This window comes from Schistocerca gregaria, chromosome 5, assembly GCF_023897955.1.
Source record: "Schistocerca gregaria isolate iqSchGreg1 chromosome 5, iqSchGreg1.2, whole genome shotgun sequence".
NCBI lineage: Eukaryota > Metazoa > Arthropoda > Insecta > Orthoptera > Acrididae > Schistocerca > Schistocerca gregaria.
The window spans coordinates 531,935,499-531,954,701 of NC_064924.1; the positions used below are offsets into that span (position 1 = coordinate 531,935,499).

A 19,203-nucleotide genomic window follows, 5' to 3' on the forward strand; every position below is an offset into this window, starting at 1 on the left:
TTCTGTCATTTTATCATTTCATACTGATTTCTGAGCATACAGCCCATTAACCTGTTCCTTCTCATGACAATGGTGTTCCACTAATTTTATCTCTTTGCTGATTCAAGTTACATTGTGTTACTTTAGATCCTGGTGGGACCCTGGGCAGGTATATGAGCTGGCACCATTCTAGCAGCTGGGCAGTTGCTTTAATGTGACGTGCAAACGTGAACTGTGTGAGGTGATAAGATGGAAGAAAGTGAAAGTGTTGGGTGCAAGGGGCAGGGACCATAGGTTACCGGAGACTGAGGCCATGATGATTACAGTGAAGGATGTGTTTGTTGTGAGGATAATTCCCATCTGTGTGGTTTAGGGAAGTGGAGGGAAGGATCCAGATGGCTCAGGTTATGAAGCACTCATGAGAACTGAGCATGCTGTTCTCAGCTGCATGTTGCGTCACCAGATGAACAGCTTTCTTCTTGACAACAGTTTGGAGGTGGCCATTCATCCTTGTGGACAACTGGTTGGTAGTCATACCAACACAAACTCCGGTGCAATATTTAAAAGAGTGTTGATATATGATGTGGCTGTTTTCATATGTGGCCCAGACTCTTATGGGGCAGGACAAGACTGACAGGGCTGGATTTTGAGGTGCCAGGTGGTTGGATTTCGCAGATCTTCCACCTTCGTCTGCCACAAGGATATGATGTACACTGACAGCCCAAGTTCATTGGATTTGCAAAGCTGATAACATCTAACATAGTTAAAGTTTTGGGAGAACATTCCGTGAGTATGAAAATTGAATTAAGTTACAACGGACTATACCATATAGAGATGATGAAATACACAAACAGAAGAATCTCTTCCTGCTGTCCACTTGTGTGAAGTGTCAGCAACCATGTTGCAGATATTAGTTAACAATTGCATGATAAACAGAGATAGAATCTCTATCTTCAACATCAGAATCTCACTACTGGTAACTTATTATGGTAAGTGCCAAAACCATGGCTGCTAGAAGTAGTAACATGTGCACAGTTCATGATAGATAAGTTGTTTCAGATATGATTTGTACAAATCTGTGGATGATGTGAATAGTCGACTCAGATAAAGATCTGAAGATAATTCCTATATGTAAGTGCACTTGAGAAGTTGCTGCTAATCAGACAAATGTTAATATTTATTTAAGCAATTGAACAATATTACATTGTGTCCCTTACCACAGTTTACACGAAGTTATGTTACAGGGTAACTGTTTATGTGCTGTAGTAATATTCTTCTTTAATTTAATTTTATATTGCACTGAATCATGATTTGAGACTGCCATTAACAATTTTTGGAATAATTAAGTATTACAATCTTAATATAAAAGCAATAAATTTCTTTCAAATTTGCGTTTGAGAAATTCTGCAGTAATGTTTTGTTTATTTGCAAGTAAACAATGTTAAGTAACACGTGACAAATTTTTAACAATAAAATTTAGGATAGAATTTACCATTTTAAAAATCTGTTATTACTGCAGATGTATTTGAAAACAATGATTTATCTGAATTTAAAAAAATTTACTGTGTGTAATGTAAAATCTTTTTTATGAAATTTCATTGAAACTTCACTGTGCATTTTCTCAAAACAGCCAACCTGTCTCTTAACATTGTTCACAGCTGAGGTCTCCTTATAATGGCAATAGGGGTGAATCCAGAGAATCAGCTTCACATCCTTGACATATTTGGGGTACAAACTCTCAACCGATGGACTCAAAATCAATGAAAGATTATGAAGTGGTTATCAACATGCAGCCACCCATGAATTTAAACGATCTACTAGTGTCTCAGGATGAGATTAGTTATTACAACCATTATACTGCAAACTGAGCTGAAATCTCTTGTTCACCGAAACAGCTATGATGTCAAGACATATTTTGAATGGCCACCTCACTGTCAAATGAACTTCCAAGCTTTGAATGATTGCCTTAATGGGATACTGTGCTTGACAACATACACTTATGGTCTACAGTCGGTGGTAACAACTATTGTGTCCTCCCATGATATAAGTGAGGTCCTGTCCCACAAATTCCCCAGTTGCACAGAGCACTGCATTGCATATGCTTGTAAGACTCCATCCACCTCCCTGGAATGCTACCCTCAATAGAATGAGATGCCCTTGCTGTCACCTACGCTCTGCTGTTTCACCTCACATGCCCTCCCTGGAACAGTTTGGCAGGCCTGGGCACAACATGGCTGGGGTGGGCAAATGGTTGACACATGGGCAGTCCTTGCAGCTGAGATGTAGCATATGTGGTCAAGGGTGGCTGATCAGCTCACACATATGTAGAGCATGTACAATACAGCCATCTAGTGCGTAGCCTACACTACTTCACCTGCTAGCGAGCATAATGAGGGCCAGCATGGATGCCATTATTCCGTGGAGAAACTCTGGATATTTAAGTTGTTATTTCCTGGACAAAAATTTCATCCTGTCAAAGACCAGTGACTGTTTATTACCACCTTTAGCCCTAAATACGCCTTACCAGACCAGATTGCCCATTGCCTCCAGGAGTGGGCACTGTAGTTGTCTGCTTTCCACTATTCTATGAACTATCACATTATACATTAACACAGCTGCTGTGCCCTGATTACCTAAGGGATTTGACGCAGCTTTTGAGCAATATGAACTGGTGTGCTCCTCATTTTATTCTAATCTTCAATCAGCTATTTCAACTTTTGAGCTGATGTATGCAATGATACAGCCATCACCCCCACCCCAAGGACCTGATGTTCTGCTGCCTCATTCATTTTGTGCAACACAGAGCCCAGACATCCCCTGGCCCTGATTTTCACCACTAATGGCCAAGGTGAAATCCACTATCCCTAAACCACAAGATTCTGTTGGGCATCTAGGACGAGAAGCACTGTCACATACTGATTGCCCTCTCTCTATGGGTGCAAGTGCTGTGCAACCAGTACGCCGCCAACCGAAGCATATCCCACACGGAAAATTTCGTGCATAAAGATGTGTTCTGGCTCAACACGTCTGACATGATCGAGTGTCTCTGCGAATGTTTGGTCCATAATGTTGTGCATCCTAGTGGTTCTCTCCATGGCTCAACACTGTGGGGCTATTGGAGCACATCCACCTAGATTCCAATGGCCAGTTTTTGGGATCCATGTGGTTGTCTTCACCAATTCCTTTTCTCACTTCCCTGTTGTGCTCTGCTTGTCCAAGGTCACTTCTGCCACTATTAACATGGCCTTAGAAAAAAAAATATTTGTCCTTTGAGGTGCCTCATACACTTTGGTTTCAAATAATGTGGCAGTGTTCACCACCAATGATTTCAAGTAATTCTGTGTCAGAAACAGGATGCAACACCTTTTTACCATGCACTTTTACCTGGCCTCCATCAGTTGTGTGGATCACTGTCTGCACTCTGAAGACCATGCGCCACAAAGAAATTATGTCCAATGTTGCATCTAACATCCTGTTTCTGTCAACATATAGAGCTACCCTGACTGAAGTCCACAGCCCATGGAGTGGCTTTGTTCATGTCCTCACTGCAACTTCTTGGACATGCTATGAATGCTGTCGGCACAAGCTGCCACCGAGGCCACTCCATTCTCAGTGGGCATCACTCCATGATCTAAAAGATGGGGAGAATGATTTCCAAAATACTGATTCAACCTACATTAATTTCAAGAATTACACCTGCAATAGGCTTATCTCAGAGTTAAATGACATTCACTGAGTCAAAATGTACTAATTCAACAGTCACGAGTACGTGACAGAAAAATACCTGTGACCAGTTCAGATAACACAGCTTTCAGCTAATTATGGAAACGACGGAAAACCTAAATCCCATGCCCAGACAAGGGAGTGAACACTGCTTGCTACAAATGAGAGTTTTAAGTAAATTATGGACAGCACAATTTTTATTGTTAACGAATTGTTCTATCCTTGATATGCATAAATTTAAACTAAAACTTACAAAAATTGATGATAAGGAAGGAGGACGGGAGGGAGAAAGAGGAGTGAAAGAGAAATGGGAGGTGGGAGGAGAGAAACAAATCTTTCTCACAAAAAGAAATCTCATCAAAATATAGTAGTTGCTCAGGTTTTTAAGTATATGAAAGAAATAATAAAGTCTTATATTAATAATGAAACAACAAACCTGAAGCAATGTTGATGTTGGAAGCCATGCTTCTCCTTGTAAGCCATGCCAAGTGCCAAGCAGTGATAAACACACACGACCACAAGCATAAAGATTTGGATTGAAGCGTACAGTGCCACCCCCTGTGGTACATAACTTCACCATTGGTGGAACATGAGGATACTGCATAGGCAGGAATATGTCAAATATAAAGCAGCCACCACTGTAAGGAGTACCCTCCGGACTGAAAAATTGCAAAGAAAGTTATCGATATGTCCTTTTTTATAAATACATAACAAAAATATGAAATGAAATGATCATATGGCATAGCCAGCCGGGAGACCCCATACGGGGAAGTTTGGCTGCTGAGTGCGAAGTATTTTAGTCGGCGCCACACTGGGCGACTCGCGTGCCAGTGATGAGGATGAAATTGTGAGGACAACATAACAGAACAAAAACAATCTTACAAATAAATGTACAAATCTTATAAGTAACCATACAATTCCTAACACAGACTTCAAATGACATCATTCAACTCTTAGGTATTACATTTGCTTTCTCATACAATAGAAAATCCAGGATGGAATTTAAAAATAATATGAAAAGGATAGTTGCTACTCAGTAAATAGCAGAGATGCTAAGTCACAGATAAGCACAACAAAAAGACTGTCACAAAATGAGTATTCAGCCAACAAGGCCTTTGTTGAAAACACACACACACACACACACACACACACACACACACACACACACACACACACACACAGACAGTCTCTTGCAGCTGAAGTGAGACTACAAACAGCAGCACTTGATAGGAGAGGCAACTGGGTGGGAGTAAAGAGGTGACTGGTTGGGAGGGAGAGGGATAGCAGGGTCGGGGTGAGGGACAGTGAAGTTCTGCTTGTCGGAGCACACAAAGGATGAGTTGGGGAGAGGATCCGGCAGCTAGGTGCAGTCACAAGATTAAATGGAGGGATTGGGAAAGAGAGGGGGGGGGGGGGGGGGGGGTGAGGGGTTCGAAAAATGAGAGAAGTAAAGAGACGGGGTGCGTTGGTGGAGTAGATGGCTGTGTAGTGCTGGCTAGCGGCTAGACAGATAAGGACAGAGACTAACAAAGTTCCAGGATGTAGGATTCCAGGAGCATAGGATATGTTGCAGGGAGAGCTCCCTCCTGCGAAATTCAGTAACACTGGTTTTGGTGGGGAGGATCCAGGTGGCACAGGCTGCGAAGCAGTTACGTCATACTCAGTGACAGTGCAGTCGTCGTCGTCATCTCTTGGCCACAGTTTGTCGGTGGCCACTCATGCAGACACACAGCTTGTTGGCTGACATGCCCACATAAAACACGGCACAATGTTTGCAGCTTAGCTTGTAGATCACATGACTGGTTTCACAGGTAGCCCCACCTTTGATGGGATGGTTATGTTTATAACTGGATTACAGTAGGTGGTGGCGAGAGGACGTATAGGACAGGTCTTGCATCTAGGTCTATTACAGGGATATGAGATATGAGCTATGAGGCAAGGGGGTGGGAGCAGGGGTTGTGTAGGAAAGGATAAGGATATTGTGCATGTTTGGTGCGTGGCATAATGCTGCTGCGGGAGGGGTGGGAAGGATAGTGGGTAGGGTGTTACTCATTTCAGGACATGATGGAAAATAGTTGAAGCCTTATCAGAGAACATAATTTAGTTACTCCAGTCCTGGGTGATACTGAGCCACAAGGGGAATGCTGCTCTGTAACTGGACGGTGGAACCTCAGAGGCAATGGCAGACTGCAAAGATAAAGCACAGAAATCGGTTTTTGTACAAGGTTGTGATGGTAATTACACTCTGTAAAGGGCTCATTGAGACTAAAGTATGTTTCAAGAGGGACTGCTCCTCATTGCATATGTGAGGGGCCTTATCTTTCCAGTCACCCACCGTCATCTGAAGTCCTGTTGTCTGACCACAGAGGAGCATTCTCACGTGTCTCAGTTCCACCCGCGAATGGAGCAACTGAATTATATTCTCTGTTATGGTTTCGACTACCCACTACGAAGTCTGCCACCTGGGTAAAGCAGGTGGTCGACTTCGTGTATTGGTAGAATACTGGTGAAGTGCAACCAGTCTACAAAGGAGTCTGCTCACAAATCACTCTTGCACCAGCTCTAGAATATTGCTTAAGTATGTTGGAACCGTACCAAATAGGACAAACAGGTGACACTGAACATATACAGATAAGGGATCACAAATGGTCAAAGGTTTATTTGATCCAAGAATATTCTACAACACATTATATCATTCGCATGGCATCTTGAGGATAAGATTAGAATAACTACAGCACACACAGTGGCATTCAAACAATCATTCATTCTGTGCCCTATACTTGAATGGAATGGGAATAAACCCTAATAATTCGTATAATGGGACGTGCCTTCTGCCATGCAGTTTACTGTGGTTTGCACAGTATAGATGAGGAAGTTTGTGAATCTTCCTATACTACCACTCCAAAGACTGGTTTGATGTAGCACTCCATGCTAGTCTATCCCCAGGGTCTCTTCATGTTTGAATAACTACTGAAACCTCCATCCATTTGCACTCATATCTGTATCTCCTCCTACAATTTCTGTAGCCTGCATTACCCTCCATTACCAAATGACTATGCTTTGATGCTTGAGGGTATGTCCTATCAACCAATCTCTTCTTTTACAGGAAGTGTGGCTTAAATTTATTTTTTACTTAATTTGAGTCAATACTTTCTACTACATTTTAAATTTTCTGTAACGTTTGTAGTCCAAATTCCACTTAACACAAGGCTACACTCCATACAAATACTGGCAGAAAATATTTCTGAACACTTGCCATGAGAGGTCCCCTGTGGTGGGATTCACTTTTTGAAATACATTATACTGCTACGAAGGTTACTATCCCAGGTATCACACACCGCAGCCATTCACTCTGCTGGGCTCTCATTTGGAAGTAACTGACAGGGGGATTTGGAATTCTGTGACATTCAATAGTGATAAAAATGTTGTATTAAATAATCCGGAGGGAGGGAGGGAACAACTCCATTATTACTGACAGATGTAAACATAAAACCATTGCATTTTCAAATTATACAAAGGCGCCTTGGAACTGCATGTCTTAGAATGTGTGTATGAGATATTACCATGCATTGTTACGTATGTGAAGCACGGAAACATCAGTCAAATATGTAGCGGCCACATAATCGCTATAGATAATAAATCAAAATGCCAGTTGACTGTTTAGTTGCCTAAATCAGCTGATAAAAAGCTATTTGAAAGTCATAGACATAAGGCAGTTAGAACTAGCGAATACCTGAATTCCATTGTGTACGTGTATGGTGTTAATCCATATTTTATCGCACTGAGCAAACCAAGTTTTAATGAATACACAACAGTACGGGGTGTATAAAAAAGAATCACTGGATTTAAAAAAATGATTACTATTACATTATTTGAGATATGTGCGTGAACAATGTACTGTTGGAAGGTGCAAACACTAATTTTACATGGTTTCCACTAGGTAGTAGCAGTGTGCACCCACTTCAGTTCTAGTAAAAATGGTGTTAGGTCAACAAACAGTTTTGTGTTCTACTTTTTGTGCAGCGCGCTCTGTAATAATTATTCAGCATGACTTCTGTACTAGGTATGGTGTGGATCCCCTACAGCACGGAGCATTACACAATGGCATATAAAAATCCAAGAAACAGATTGTTTGAATAAAGGCAAATCACTTGACCGTCCCTGAGTGACACAAACATCAAACGCCTCTGCCATTGTTTCGCACGGAGTCCACAGAATTTTGTTTGTACTTTCTTTTCCCACAGTTGGAAACTGAGTCGTATGACTTCATTTACCAACAGGATGGGGCACCGCCACACTGGCATCTGAAAGAGCAGGGATTTTTAAATCAAAAGATTACTGAACGCTGGGTCGGTCGCACTGGACCACATGATTCAGCCTTACATTACTGGCATCCAAGGTCACTGGATCTGACTATATGTGATTATTTCTTGTTGTGTTTATAAAAGACTGTTTATGTGCCTTTGTTACCAACAACAGGGTGTATACACGACAAGGAAAAATTCCCAGATTTCCCCAGATCTCCCAGTTAAAAATACAGTTTCTCCTGGGCGAACACACATTTATCCATGTTAAATGACATTAGATTTTCCGTCGGAATTGTAAAACTTATCAATCCCTTGAATGGTTACGTTTTTATACACGGGCGTAGAACTTCCTGGCACTTTAGAAAAACAAAACTCAGGGAAAAAACATGTTTTGGAAAGATCTTTGATGGGCAGCAACATATACACTGCACATTTTCATATTATGAAAGAATAGATTTGAATTCCACCACACACTGCATGTTACTTTCCGAACCACTGAAATTGAGATTGCTGTATGCTTTTATAAGCTCATGTCTCATGATCTCACCAGTCGATGACAGCGGATATTCAGACCAAAGGGAACGTGATGTACTCAGCCAATAGCAACATCACTGTTAAGTAGTGCAAATACACAAGCCGGAAAAGTTAATGTTTTAATTCAATATACATAGTGCTGCTATTAGGAAAACAAAGCTTTCACATACTGGAAAGAGAAGCCAAGCTTTCATATATAATGTTGATACTTTTGCGCATGTTACACCTTAGGATATCACAAAAATGTGCCAGCAAAATTTTTTAGCCTAGTCCAGTGACTTGTCCTCGAAGTTTTCCACAAATAAATTAGTTAGCAGAGAGAGGAGAGAGGATTTCCCATAGTACTACATCGATTTGCTCATAATAATATAAAAGTCTGATCCTCTGGGCTCAAAATTCCTCTAAATGGCTAATCACCATAGAATTGATTTAAAATGAGTCAAACACACTGATTTAAGAAATTCACCGTACATTCTCGCACATAGTCCAACTTCCGTAAAAGGAAATTTATTATGAAAGTAATGCATGTCAAACGACCATCTGCAATATTTTCCCGCGACATGTTAGAAACATGTTCATTTCAGTAGTTGCCAAAGTGCCAGATAACAAGCGTCACCGTGTTTGCGCAGCTGCAGGCGATGCCGCAGGTCCAGATTCGCAATTAAGTAGGCCTCGACCTGATATTAAGCTTTTCAGTGTGGTTTTTGGGATGTGCATGCACAACTGCTAAAACGAATCTAAATGTAAACAGTTGTGACACACACAGCGGAGGCAATTTGTTGTTAAGAAGCACTGCATAGTCTCCTTAAATCCTTCGACACATTTTGCTGTTGGCAGCCACTTGTAAGAGCACTGTTTTGTTGCTTAAGGTGCATTTCCTTTGCAATTTTATTTTCTTTTCTTTTTTTTCTCTAGTTCATGTTTTATTGCTGCAATATTATCCTGCGGTAGTGCGATACAGTAATATCTTTTGTTAGAGTATCTGTTCTTACTAGTCAAAATTGCAAAAAATTAACTGAAAACAATGAAAAACTCGCAGATTATCCCGGGTCTCCCAGATCGTATACACCCTGAACAATGAATGAACTGAGACATCGTGTGATAGCAGCTGTGGAAGGTATAACTCAACACATTTGGGAAAAATCCTATGAAAAGGTAGGTGTGGGGTGTGCACTGGCGGCTTTGGAGTTTTCTGTTCATCAGAAAACAAAGTTCATTATATGTGTTTATTAGTTTCAGAGATATAGATGTATCAAATCGGATGATTATTTTTGATAAACCGTGTATATTACAAATTCAAAGATATGTGGCACTCAAGAGACTTTTATTTGAAACTATAAATAATGTTCTTTGTTCACAATTTCCATTGAAACGAGAATTTTTCTTAAACAGGTCTACTGTATGAAAAAGGACAAGACACAGCATGAAAACAATAACCATACCGAGTTTAAAAGAATTCTTGTGAGTCACAGCATATGTTTACCAAACAGAGTATAAGTAGATTTTTTTTCGCAATTTATAGGGATGCAACATCATTTGTCAGAACATCCACACTAAATGTGTGTTTCACAAAGTGCTTGCGGTACTGGCAGAAAACCCCGTGACGAAAGGGACTGCCTGCTCACGCATTGGCAGTTTGAGTTTTGGACTGCGATGTGCGGCTGGTGTGAACGCTATCGTGGCACTGCACCAGTGACCAGGACTACAACAGACGCTGTGCAACTATGACGTTATACCTTGTGTTGTGTTCTACCTAGTGTTGTCGCATGATATCTACACAAAGTAAACTATGAGACACTCACAGAAAGTAATACTCTGTCAGTCTCTCGGCATCAGCATCTTTATATTTAAAGCACAGCAGGTACAAGGGCTCTTTGTTCTAGCATCACCACAACTGGGAAACTGCCATTTGGTCAAAAATTCCTTTGCTTGTTCCAAATGTTTCTCTCTTCCTGAAACTGGAAATAATAGAAGAAAGTTTGTAGGTAAATCATCTACAATTCTGCTCATGTATTCTGCAGTGAGCTGGAAGGACAATACTTGAGATGGGAAAAATTCTTGTGTTGCTAGAAATCTGAGAAAAGATAATTATACTAGTACACTTATTTTTAATAAGTCAACATTTCAAGTCATTTAAGTGACATTTTCAGGAACATATCGAGAAACATTAGGGGCTTGTGTCATATACATAGAAGATAAAAGAATACTTTGAACAGGATCAAATGCCTCAATGAAGCCAAGGATATGGGTTCTGTATGATCACTAGGTTTTCCTGAGCACAGTTCAACACAGAAGACCCCAAGTAAATTTCTTGATTTTGAACATACTACTTTCCTCTGTCAGTAGTTTCTAGTTCTTTCCTCCAGGAAAAATAAATGTGGCTGTTAAAAGTGTTTGTGGGAAATTTAAGGACAGGCCTAAATTTTGTTAAATCCACGTGTCCCTAAAGTAATAGCATTTCAGTTCTGTTTTACATGATATTAGACATCTTAAGGGTTTTCAGTTAAACTGTAGCTCTAATAATGGAATGTTATTTTGTGAACACAGGTAAAAATTCCTGTTTTTCTGATTAAAATGTTTCCTTTCTTGAAAACTGGTACTACTACAGCTATGAAATTTTTACTGCTTTTTTGTTACAGCACAGAAATCATACAAATACTATCACTAAAAAAATCCTGTTCTTCTTACTCCTACATCTATGAAATTTTTACTGCTGTTTATTACAGCATAGAAATCATACGAATATTAACTACACATTTTGTCGACAAACGAAATTACTTTCCATTAAATTCGGTGGCAGAATCAGTTTCATTCTGCGATAACTCCCAACTGGCAACAGTTCAATGAATTTTGACTGCTGATCGATTATAAGCAAGAAGAAAATTAACGTCACAGAGTTTTTCTGCTCAAATGTGTGTTCCTTGAACAAGTTGCACTTTTGTTCTGTAAGGGCAAAATATGCAGCAACTAATCTAAAATACGATCCGAATTTCTGGTCGTCATTTACAGGGTGCCTTCTTATCAAAATGTTATAATAACCTTCAGTGTCATGTACAGCAAAAATGCTATTAATCTTGTTCATCATCGTCATGATCATGATCATCATCAAATGGAGGAGACACGATAATATTACTACGTCATTTTCTTCTTGTATCTGTATAGTTCTAGGTCAGATTCAATTTGACCACTGTTCTCTCCATCCCTTTTCTGCTGGTGTCGCAGCTGCACCTGGACCAAGGCTTGGGAAACAGCGACAACTGCAGACGAAATTTTGTCCCATCACCATACACCTGAGTGAACAGGCAGCCCATTTTGCCACAGGTTGGGTTTGTCACTGCTGCAAGCTGCTGTTGCACCTTTGACAACCCATCTTAAATACAATGTGCAACATAATTAAAGGGCAACGTTTTCAAAACCCCTTCACTGCCTCCCATTGCAACGTAGAACTTTGATTTAGGCTCTAAGGTGCCTAAAACCTCCCTCCAACTATCAAGGTGTTGACTCGTGTGGGAAAAGGTGTGTTAATGACGACACACTCCTGCCATATTTCACCACAATTCTGCCCACCATCATTACGGTTCCAAATCATTAGAAAAGAGCACAGGTAATCCCAGTCTTCAAGAAGGGTCATCGAGCAGATGCGCAAGGCTACAGACCTATATCTCTGACGTCGATCTGTTATAGAATTTTAGAACATGTTTTTTGCTCGCGTATCATGTCGTTTTTGGAAACCCAGAATCTACTCTGTAGGAATCAACATGGATTCTGGAAACAGCTATAGTGTGAGACCCAACTCACTTTATCTGTTCATGAGACCCAGAAAATATAGATACAGGCTCCCAGGTAGATGCTATTTTCCTTGACTTCCGGAAGGCGTTCGATACAGTTCTGCACTGTCGCCTGATAAAGTAAGTGCCTACGGAAAATCAAACCAGCTGTGTGGCTGGATTGAAGAATTTTTAGCAAACAGAACACAGCATGTTGTTATCAATGGAGAGACATCTACAGACGTTAAAGTAACCTCTGGCGTGCCACAGGGGAGTGTTATGGGACCATTGCTTTTCACAATATATATAAATGACCTAGTAGATAGTGTCTGAAGTTCCATGCGGCTTTTCTCGGATGATGCTGTAGTATACAGAGAAGTTGCAGCATTAGAAAATTGTAGCAAAATGCAGGAAGATCTGCAGCGGATAGGCACTTGGTGCAGGGAGTGGCAACTGACCCTTAATATAGACAAATGTAATGTATTGTGAATACATAGAAAGAAGGATCCTTTATTGTATGATTACATGATAGCGGAACAAACACTGGTAGCAGTTACTTCTGTAAAATATCTGGGAGTATGCGTGCGGAACGATTTGAAGTGGAATGACCATATACAATTAATTGTTGGTAAGGCGGGTACCAGGTTGAGATTCATTGGGAGATTCCTTAGAAAATGTAGTCCATCAACAAAGGTGGCGGCTTACAAAACACTTATTCGGCCTATACATGAGTATTGCTCCATCAGTGTGGGAGCCGTACCAGATCGGGTTGACGGAGGAGATAGAGAAGATCCAAAGAAGAGCGGCGCGTTTTGTCACAGGGTTATTTGGTAACCATGATAGCATTACGGAGATGTTTGGCAAACTCATGTGGCACACACTGCACGAGAGATGCTCTGCATCGCGGTATAGCTCGCTCTCCAGGTTTTGAGAGGGTGCATTTCTGGATGAGGTATAGAATATATTGCTTCCCCCTATTTATACCTCCCGTGGAGATCACGAATGTAAAATTAGAGAGATTCGAGCGCGCACGAAGGCTTTCAGACAGTCGTTCTTCCTGCGAACCATACACGACTGGAACAGAAAAGGGAGGTAATGACAGTGGCACAAAGTGCCCTCCGCCACACACTGTTGGGTGCCTTGCGGAGTATAAATGTAGATGTAGAATCGTCTGCCAATATTAAAGGTGAAGTGTGGGGAAATCTGTACTTAAAACACAGAGCCAAGAGAAGGGGCCATTCCACCAAAATGTGGGCTACTGACTGGAAGGCTCCACAACCACAAAGTGGGAGTGGCTCCTTATGCAAAAGAAAATCATGGGTCAGCCTGGTATGGTCGATGCAGAGATGACACAGGGTGGTCGAGCCCTTTTGAGGAGAGGCGGAAGGAAGAACGCCACAAGACAAGTGTCACCATGCAAAACAGGACAAATAAGGAAGCTGAAAATCACGGCAAAGATACACAAGGTGGAACCCAACCGGTAAACCTGCCCGAGGACGGCGGAAATAGGATAGAATAGGAAGGATAGGTGGGAGAGGAATGGACAGTGATTGCATAAGAAACTAGAAGCTGGGACTGCTGAACAGAAAGAGGGGGGGGGATCCCAGCTTCAACCTGGTGACTATCAACAGGGCTAGTAGGGAAGGCACTGGTGGCCAAAAGGATATCACAATGGTGGACTGGATCCAGGAGGAGCAGTGGGGAAGGAGCAGCTGAACCATAAACTTGACAACCATAGTCCAAGAGAGACAGCACTAAAGGCCGATAAAGGCGAAGAAAAGTGGACTGATCCACAGCCCTAGAGGAGTGGGCAAGGAAGCGAAGGACACCGAGTTTACGGAAATATCCTGTCTTCAGAATTGGCTGATATGAGGCAGCCAAGCGAGTTTGTTGAAGAAAAGAAGATCCAGGAAACGAAACAGTGGGACCACAGGTAATTGTTGTGGATCGAGGTAGAGCTCTGGATCGGGGTAGACTGTAGTACAGCGACAGAAGTGGACCAACCGTGAGTTTAAAAAAGAGAATTGAAACCCGTGTGAGAGGGTCAAAGCAGAGGCACACCGTACAGCCCCCTGACCCTGGAGCTGCCGCTCTGCAGAGGCCATCTACGAGGAACTAACCCAAATGCAGTAATCATTCACAAACAGAGCAGGTATGACCAAAGGACCGAGAGAGGCCACAAGTCCATCTATAGCATTGAAGAAGAAAGATATGATGGTACCAAGCTGTGTCATAGGCCTTGCGAAGGTCGAAAAATACTGCAACCAAATGACGGTGCTGGGAAAAAGCCCACCGAACTGCGGATTCCAAGGGCAGTAAATGAGCAATCGGACACTGTCCCTTTTGGAAGCCACACTGGTAAGGGGGCAATAGATCCTGAGATTCGAGGACACAACTGAGCTGAGGGGCTACCATCCATTCAAGTAACTTGCAAACAACATTTGTCAGACTAACTGCCTGAAAGCTTTCGACAAACATGGGATTCTTACCAGGCTTAAGGATGGGAACCATGATGCTATCCCTCCACTGAGAAGTGAAGTCACCCTGGAGCCAAATACAGTCAAGCATCCGAAGATGTCATTGTGGAGCTCCGAGATTTTGATGCAACTGGTTACAAATTATCATGAGCAGAAGTGCGGAAAGAAGTTCCCATTCAGTAAAAGGTTCGTTGTAAGGATCTGACTGACAAGAGGTAAAACATAAGGCAGAAGCTTCGGACTGATGTTTCTGGTGAAGGAAAGCAGCCGGATAGGAAGTTGATGCTGATGCTGTTGCAAAATGGGTTGCAAGATGTTCTGCGAGAATCAATGGGTCCGTGCAAAGGCCATCCAGGAGGGCAAGGCCCGTCAGACTAGACTGCCGATGGCAACCTTGGAGATAGCAAAGTTTAGCCCATACCCATGACAGAAGGATAGTAGAACCAAGGGAAGAAACAAAGCAGTCCCAACACACCCATTTGCTCAGTTTGTTTAAGTAATGGGCTTTGGCATGAAGGCGTTTAAAGGTAATAAGATTGACAGCAGATGGATGCCTCTTAACGTGTTGCAAAGCTTAACGGCAATCACACATGGCAATAGCAATGGCCATACTCCACCATGGGACTTGCCGGCAGCAAAATGGTCTAGATGAGGATGGGATAGCAAGGCTGAAAGTGCGAACAATCACATCAGACACGTCATATAGGACATCATCAATACAACCCGACAAAGGAGGAATAAAAACGACCTATGTAGTATAGAGGCCAATCGGCGTGTTGGAAAGACCAATGAGGTAACCTGTCCATCAGGGAGTGGGAAGGGAGTTAGAGAATCAATGGGAGAAGTGGTCACTATCACAAAGGTCATCACGTGGCGATCAGTGTAATGAAGGAAGGAGGGAGGGAGAAGAAAGAGAAAGATCAACAGCAGAAAAAGTACCATGACTGGCACTGAAATGGGTAGGGGAGCCATCATTAAGAAGGCACATGTCGTCGTCTGCAGGAAACTGGTCTATGAGAAGACCCCAAATAGGTTGAAATGCACTGCCCCACAGGGATGATGAGCATTAAAATCCCCGAGGAGGAAGGGAGGAGAAAGTTGCTGAAGAAGGGCAGTTAAGGCAGCAGGTGTAAGAATCCTGTCAGGAGGGATATAAAGACTGTGACCCCAGAGTCCAGGTGGACTCTACCAGCGAACATGGAGAATGATTGCCAAGTCAACTGACACACACTGGAGAGGGGGACACAGGAACTCCCCTCATGGAGTGGACACCCAAAGTCACCACAGAGAGGGGTCTGCGAACAGTGGGAAAACATGTCCAGAATGCAAGCACTTAAAACATCTCATAGGTGGTGGGATGTACGGCTTCACGTCACGTGGATAAACCATAATCTTGACCTTTCCAGGGACAGCATCCCCTTCAAAGGCCACGATGAAAGCACCGGTATCAATGAGGTTGTCCTTTGTGCCCTTCTGAACACGCTGAACAAAGTGAACACCCCACTGTCCTTAAGTTCCTCATCAGTTTGAAGGATGAGATCCCTGTGTAAAATTACACTTTGAACCATATTCAAAGACTGGTGAGAGGTAATGGACACAGGGATTGTGCCAAGATGGTCACAGGTACAAAGGGCCGCAGACTGGGCAGCTGAAGCAGTTTTGATAAACAATGAACCTGACCACTTCTTGCTCAGAGAGTCCACTTCATCAAACTTGTCTTCAATGTGTTCCACAAAAAAATAAAGGTTTGGTATTGGTGAAAGTATCCCCATCAGTCCTGGTGCAAACCAGGTGGGAAGAGGGGAGAGGTGGAGGGGGGGGAGGGAGGGGGGGAGTAAAGGTTTCGCCCCTAGCCAACGAGTCTACCCTCCTCCCAGGGGGTAGCTACGGGAGGGAAGGCCGAAGGGGCAGAAGAAGCAACACTAAAAGAATCATTTCCATTCAAAGAGACGGCCGTACAAGAATGGCCAGAATTCTGGACCCTTAGGCATTTCATTTGCATAGCGTCCACCCTGATACCACCTACTCTGATCCCCATGGGTGCCACAGCAGGGGCCATTTGGCACAGCGGCCACTGCTGGGAGTTCCGATGTCCAGGATGAAAATGAACCACTCTTAGGCTTACATGAAGAGATCACAGCTCAGGTATCAGAAATGTTATCCCTGTGTTTTCAGGGGGCTCAATCAAAAGGGTAAATAGCAATCGCACCACACTGGGCTGGCTACCATGCTAGCTACATACCCTAGCATCAGACAACGACATGAAGGAAAATATGGAAGGAATTAGGAGGGCACACGCTGGGGACACTAGGTAAGGTGCTCTTCCCCAAATGGCTCACACTACGCAATAGAAATTTGGCAATGGAGGTCAAACCTCAGAGGGGGACCAGAGAATGCCAAAAGGATGACGTAATTACTCAACAAAACCAATAACGAGGAGGATAGCGGGACCAACATAAACAAGGACACTAAGGCAGGGAGAGGAGAGGGCGGAGGGGAAGGGAAAGTGAATGCAGCCCGTGAAAGAAGGAAGGCTGCAATAGCTCGGGGCTCTGTGCTCGCAACACACGTAGCCACGAAAGGACCGTGAGCCCCTGGGGGGCTGAATGTGTGTAAGTCTCTGTACAGACTTTTTTGCAGTGCTCAACAAAGGTTCACAGGTGTCATTGATGGTGCTAGCAAACTGAGGATCTTTTGGGACTCTCCTTTTTTTTACTCTGCAAGCCACAGTATGTTGCAAGGGAGAGGGTACACTGTACCACTACCGATTATTTCCTTTCCTGTGCCACTCACAAATAAAGTGAGGGAAAAACGTCCATCTATATGCCTCCATATGAGCACCAATCTCTGTAACCTTATCTTCATGGTCCTTACATGAAACATACACTGGCAGCAGTAGAACTGTTCTGCAGTCAATCTTCTCAGAATGCTCCTCGAAAACGTCACCTTCCCTCCAGCGATCCCCATTTGAGTTTTCGAAGTATCTATGTAATACTTGTGTGTTGTTTGAACCCACCAGCAACAAATTTAGCGGCCCACTTCAGAATTGCTTTATGTCTTCCTTTAATCCACTCTGATGCAGATCCCAAACACTAACAGTACCCAACAATGGGTCACTTGTGTCCTATACATGGTCTCCTTTATAGATGAGCCACAAGTTCTAAAATTATCCCAATAAACTGATTTTTGATAATTTGCCTTTCCTACTACAGTCCTTACACAAACTTTCGATTTCATACTGCTTTGCAATGTTATGCCTCGATATTTAATTGCCCTGACTGCCAAGCAGCACACTACTAATGCTGTATCTGAACCTCAAGGTTTCTTTTTCCCACTCGTCTGCATTAAAATACATTTTTCTGCATTTAGAGCTAGCTAACATTCATCACACCAAGTAGAAATTTTGTGTAAGTCACACTGTATCCTCTTCCTGTCACTCAGCGATGACTTCTACCCATATACCACAGCATTATCAGCAAACACCTGCAGACTGTCAGAATACGGAATCTGCTTGTTGCCTATTATTCACAGTTCACCGTATTTTGTGTGAGAAAAGGGAAAGCTGTGTTCCACATGAACAATGATTTCTAAAACTCTGGCTGATTTGTGGGCAGACGCTTTAAACCCCAAGAAAATGTACTGTATTCGAACTGAGAATACTTTCAAGGATTCTGCAGCAAACCAATGTCAAAGATATCTGTGTGTAATTTTGCGGTCTGTTCTTTTGCCCTACTCATAACAGGAGTCACTTGTGCTTTTCCCAGATGCTTGGGACTTCGTATTCGGCAATAAGTTTGTAATAAATGCAAGGTAAGTATGGGGCCAATGCTGTAGAGAACTCTTTTTATAAGCGAACTGGCATTCCATCAGGAAGTGGTGCTTACAACTCCTTCAGCTGTTTCTCTACACCAGGGATGTATTATTACATCATCCATGAGTCTTATGTATAATTTTTTAAATGCATATTAAAACTTCAGCTTATCTTTTGCTATTTTCTACTGCCACACCAGATTGGTCAACAAACAACTAGTTAGAAGCCTTAGACCCACTTTATTTTATGTAGGACTAGAATTTTCTCGAGTTCTTAGCAGGACTTAGCGGGTTCATCAAACAACCTTTACGATTCTCATTTTTTCAATCTCAATCTCATAAAGCGCGCAGATAGAGTGAACACCTGTATCTTTCCTTATAAGGTCTGATTTCCCGTACTTTGTTTTAATAATGACCATCCCAAATCCTGTCATTTCAGTGACACGGCAGTATTCTAAAAGAAGATGGACAAGTGTAGTGCAGGCAATTTCTTTAGTAGGTCTATTACATTTTGTAAGTGTCCTGCCAATAAAACGTAGTCTTCCCGTGTGTTCCTTCCAATTTTAGTTGTTCATTATTTCCTAAGAATTTAGTTGAATTTACAGC

General features: G+C 42.4%; 1 protein-coding gene across 1 annotated transcript in view; it reads right to left on the minus strand.

The window, feature by feature from the left end:
* Nucleotides 1-19,203, minus strand: part of LOC126273181 (baculoviral IAP repeat-containing protein 6-like) — a 135,664-nt gene that overhangs the window by 25,700 nt on the left and 90,761 nt on the right. Inside the window, exon 5 of the mRNA XM_049976683.1 lies at nt 4,139-4,361. Within this exon, the coding sequence (XP_049832640.1) occupies nt 4,139-4,361 (223 nt within the window). The remainder of the gene's footprint in view (nt 1-4,138; nt 4,362-19,203) is intronic.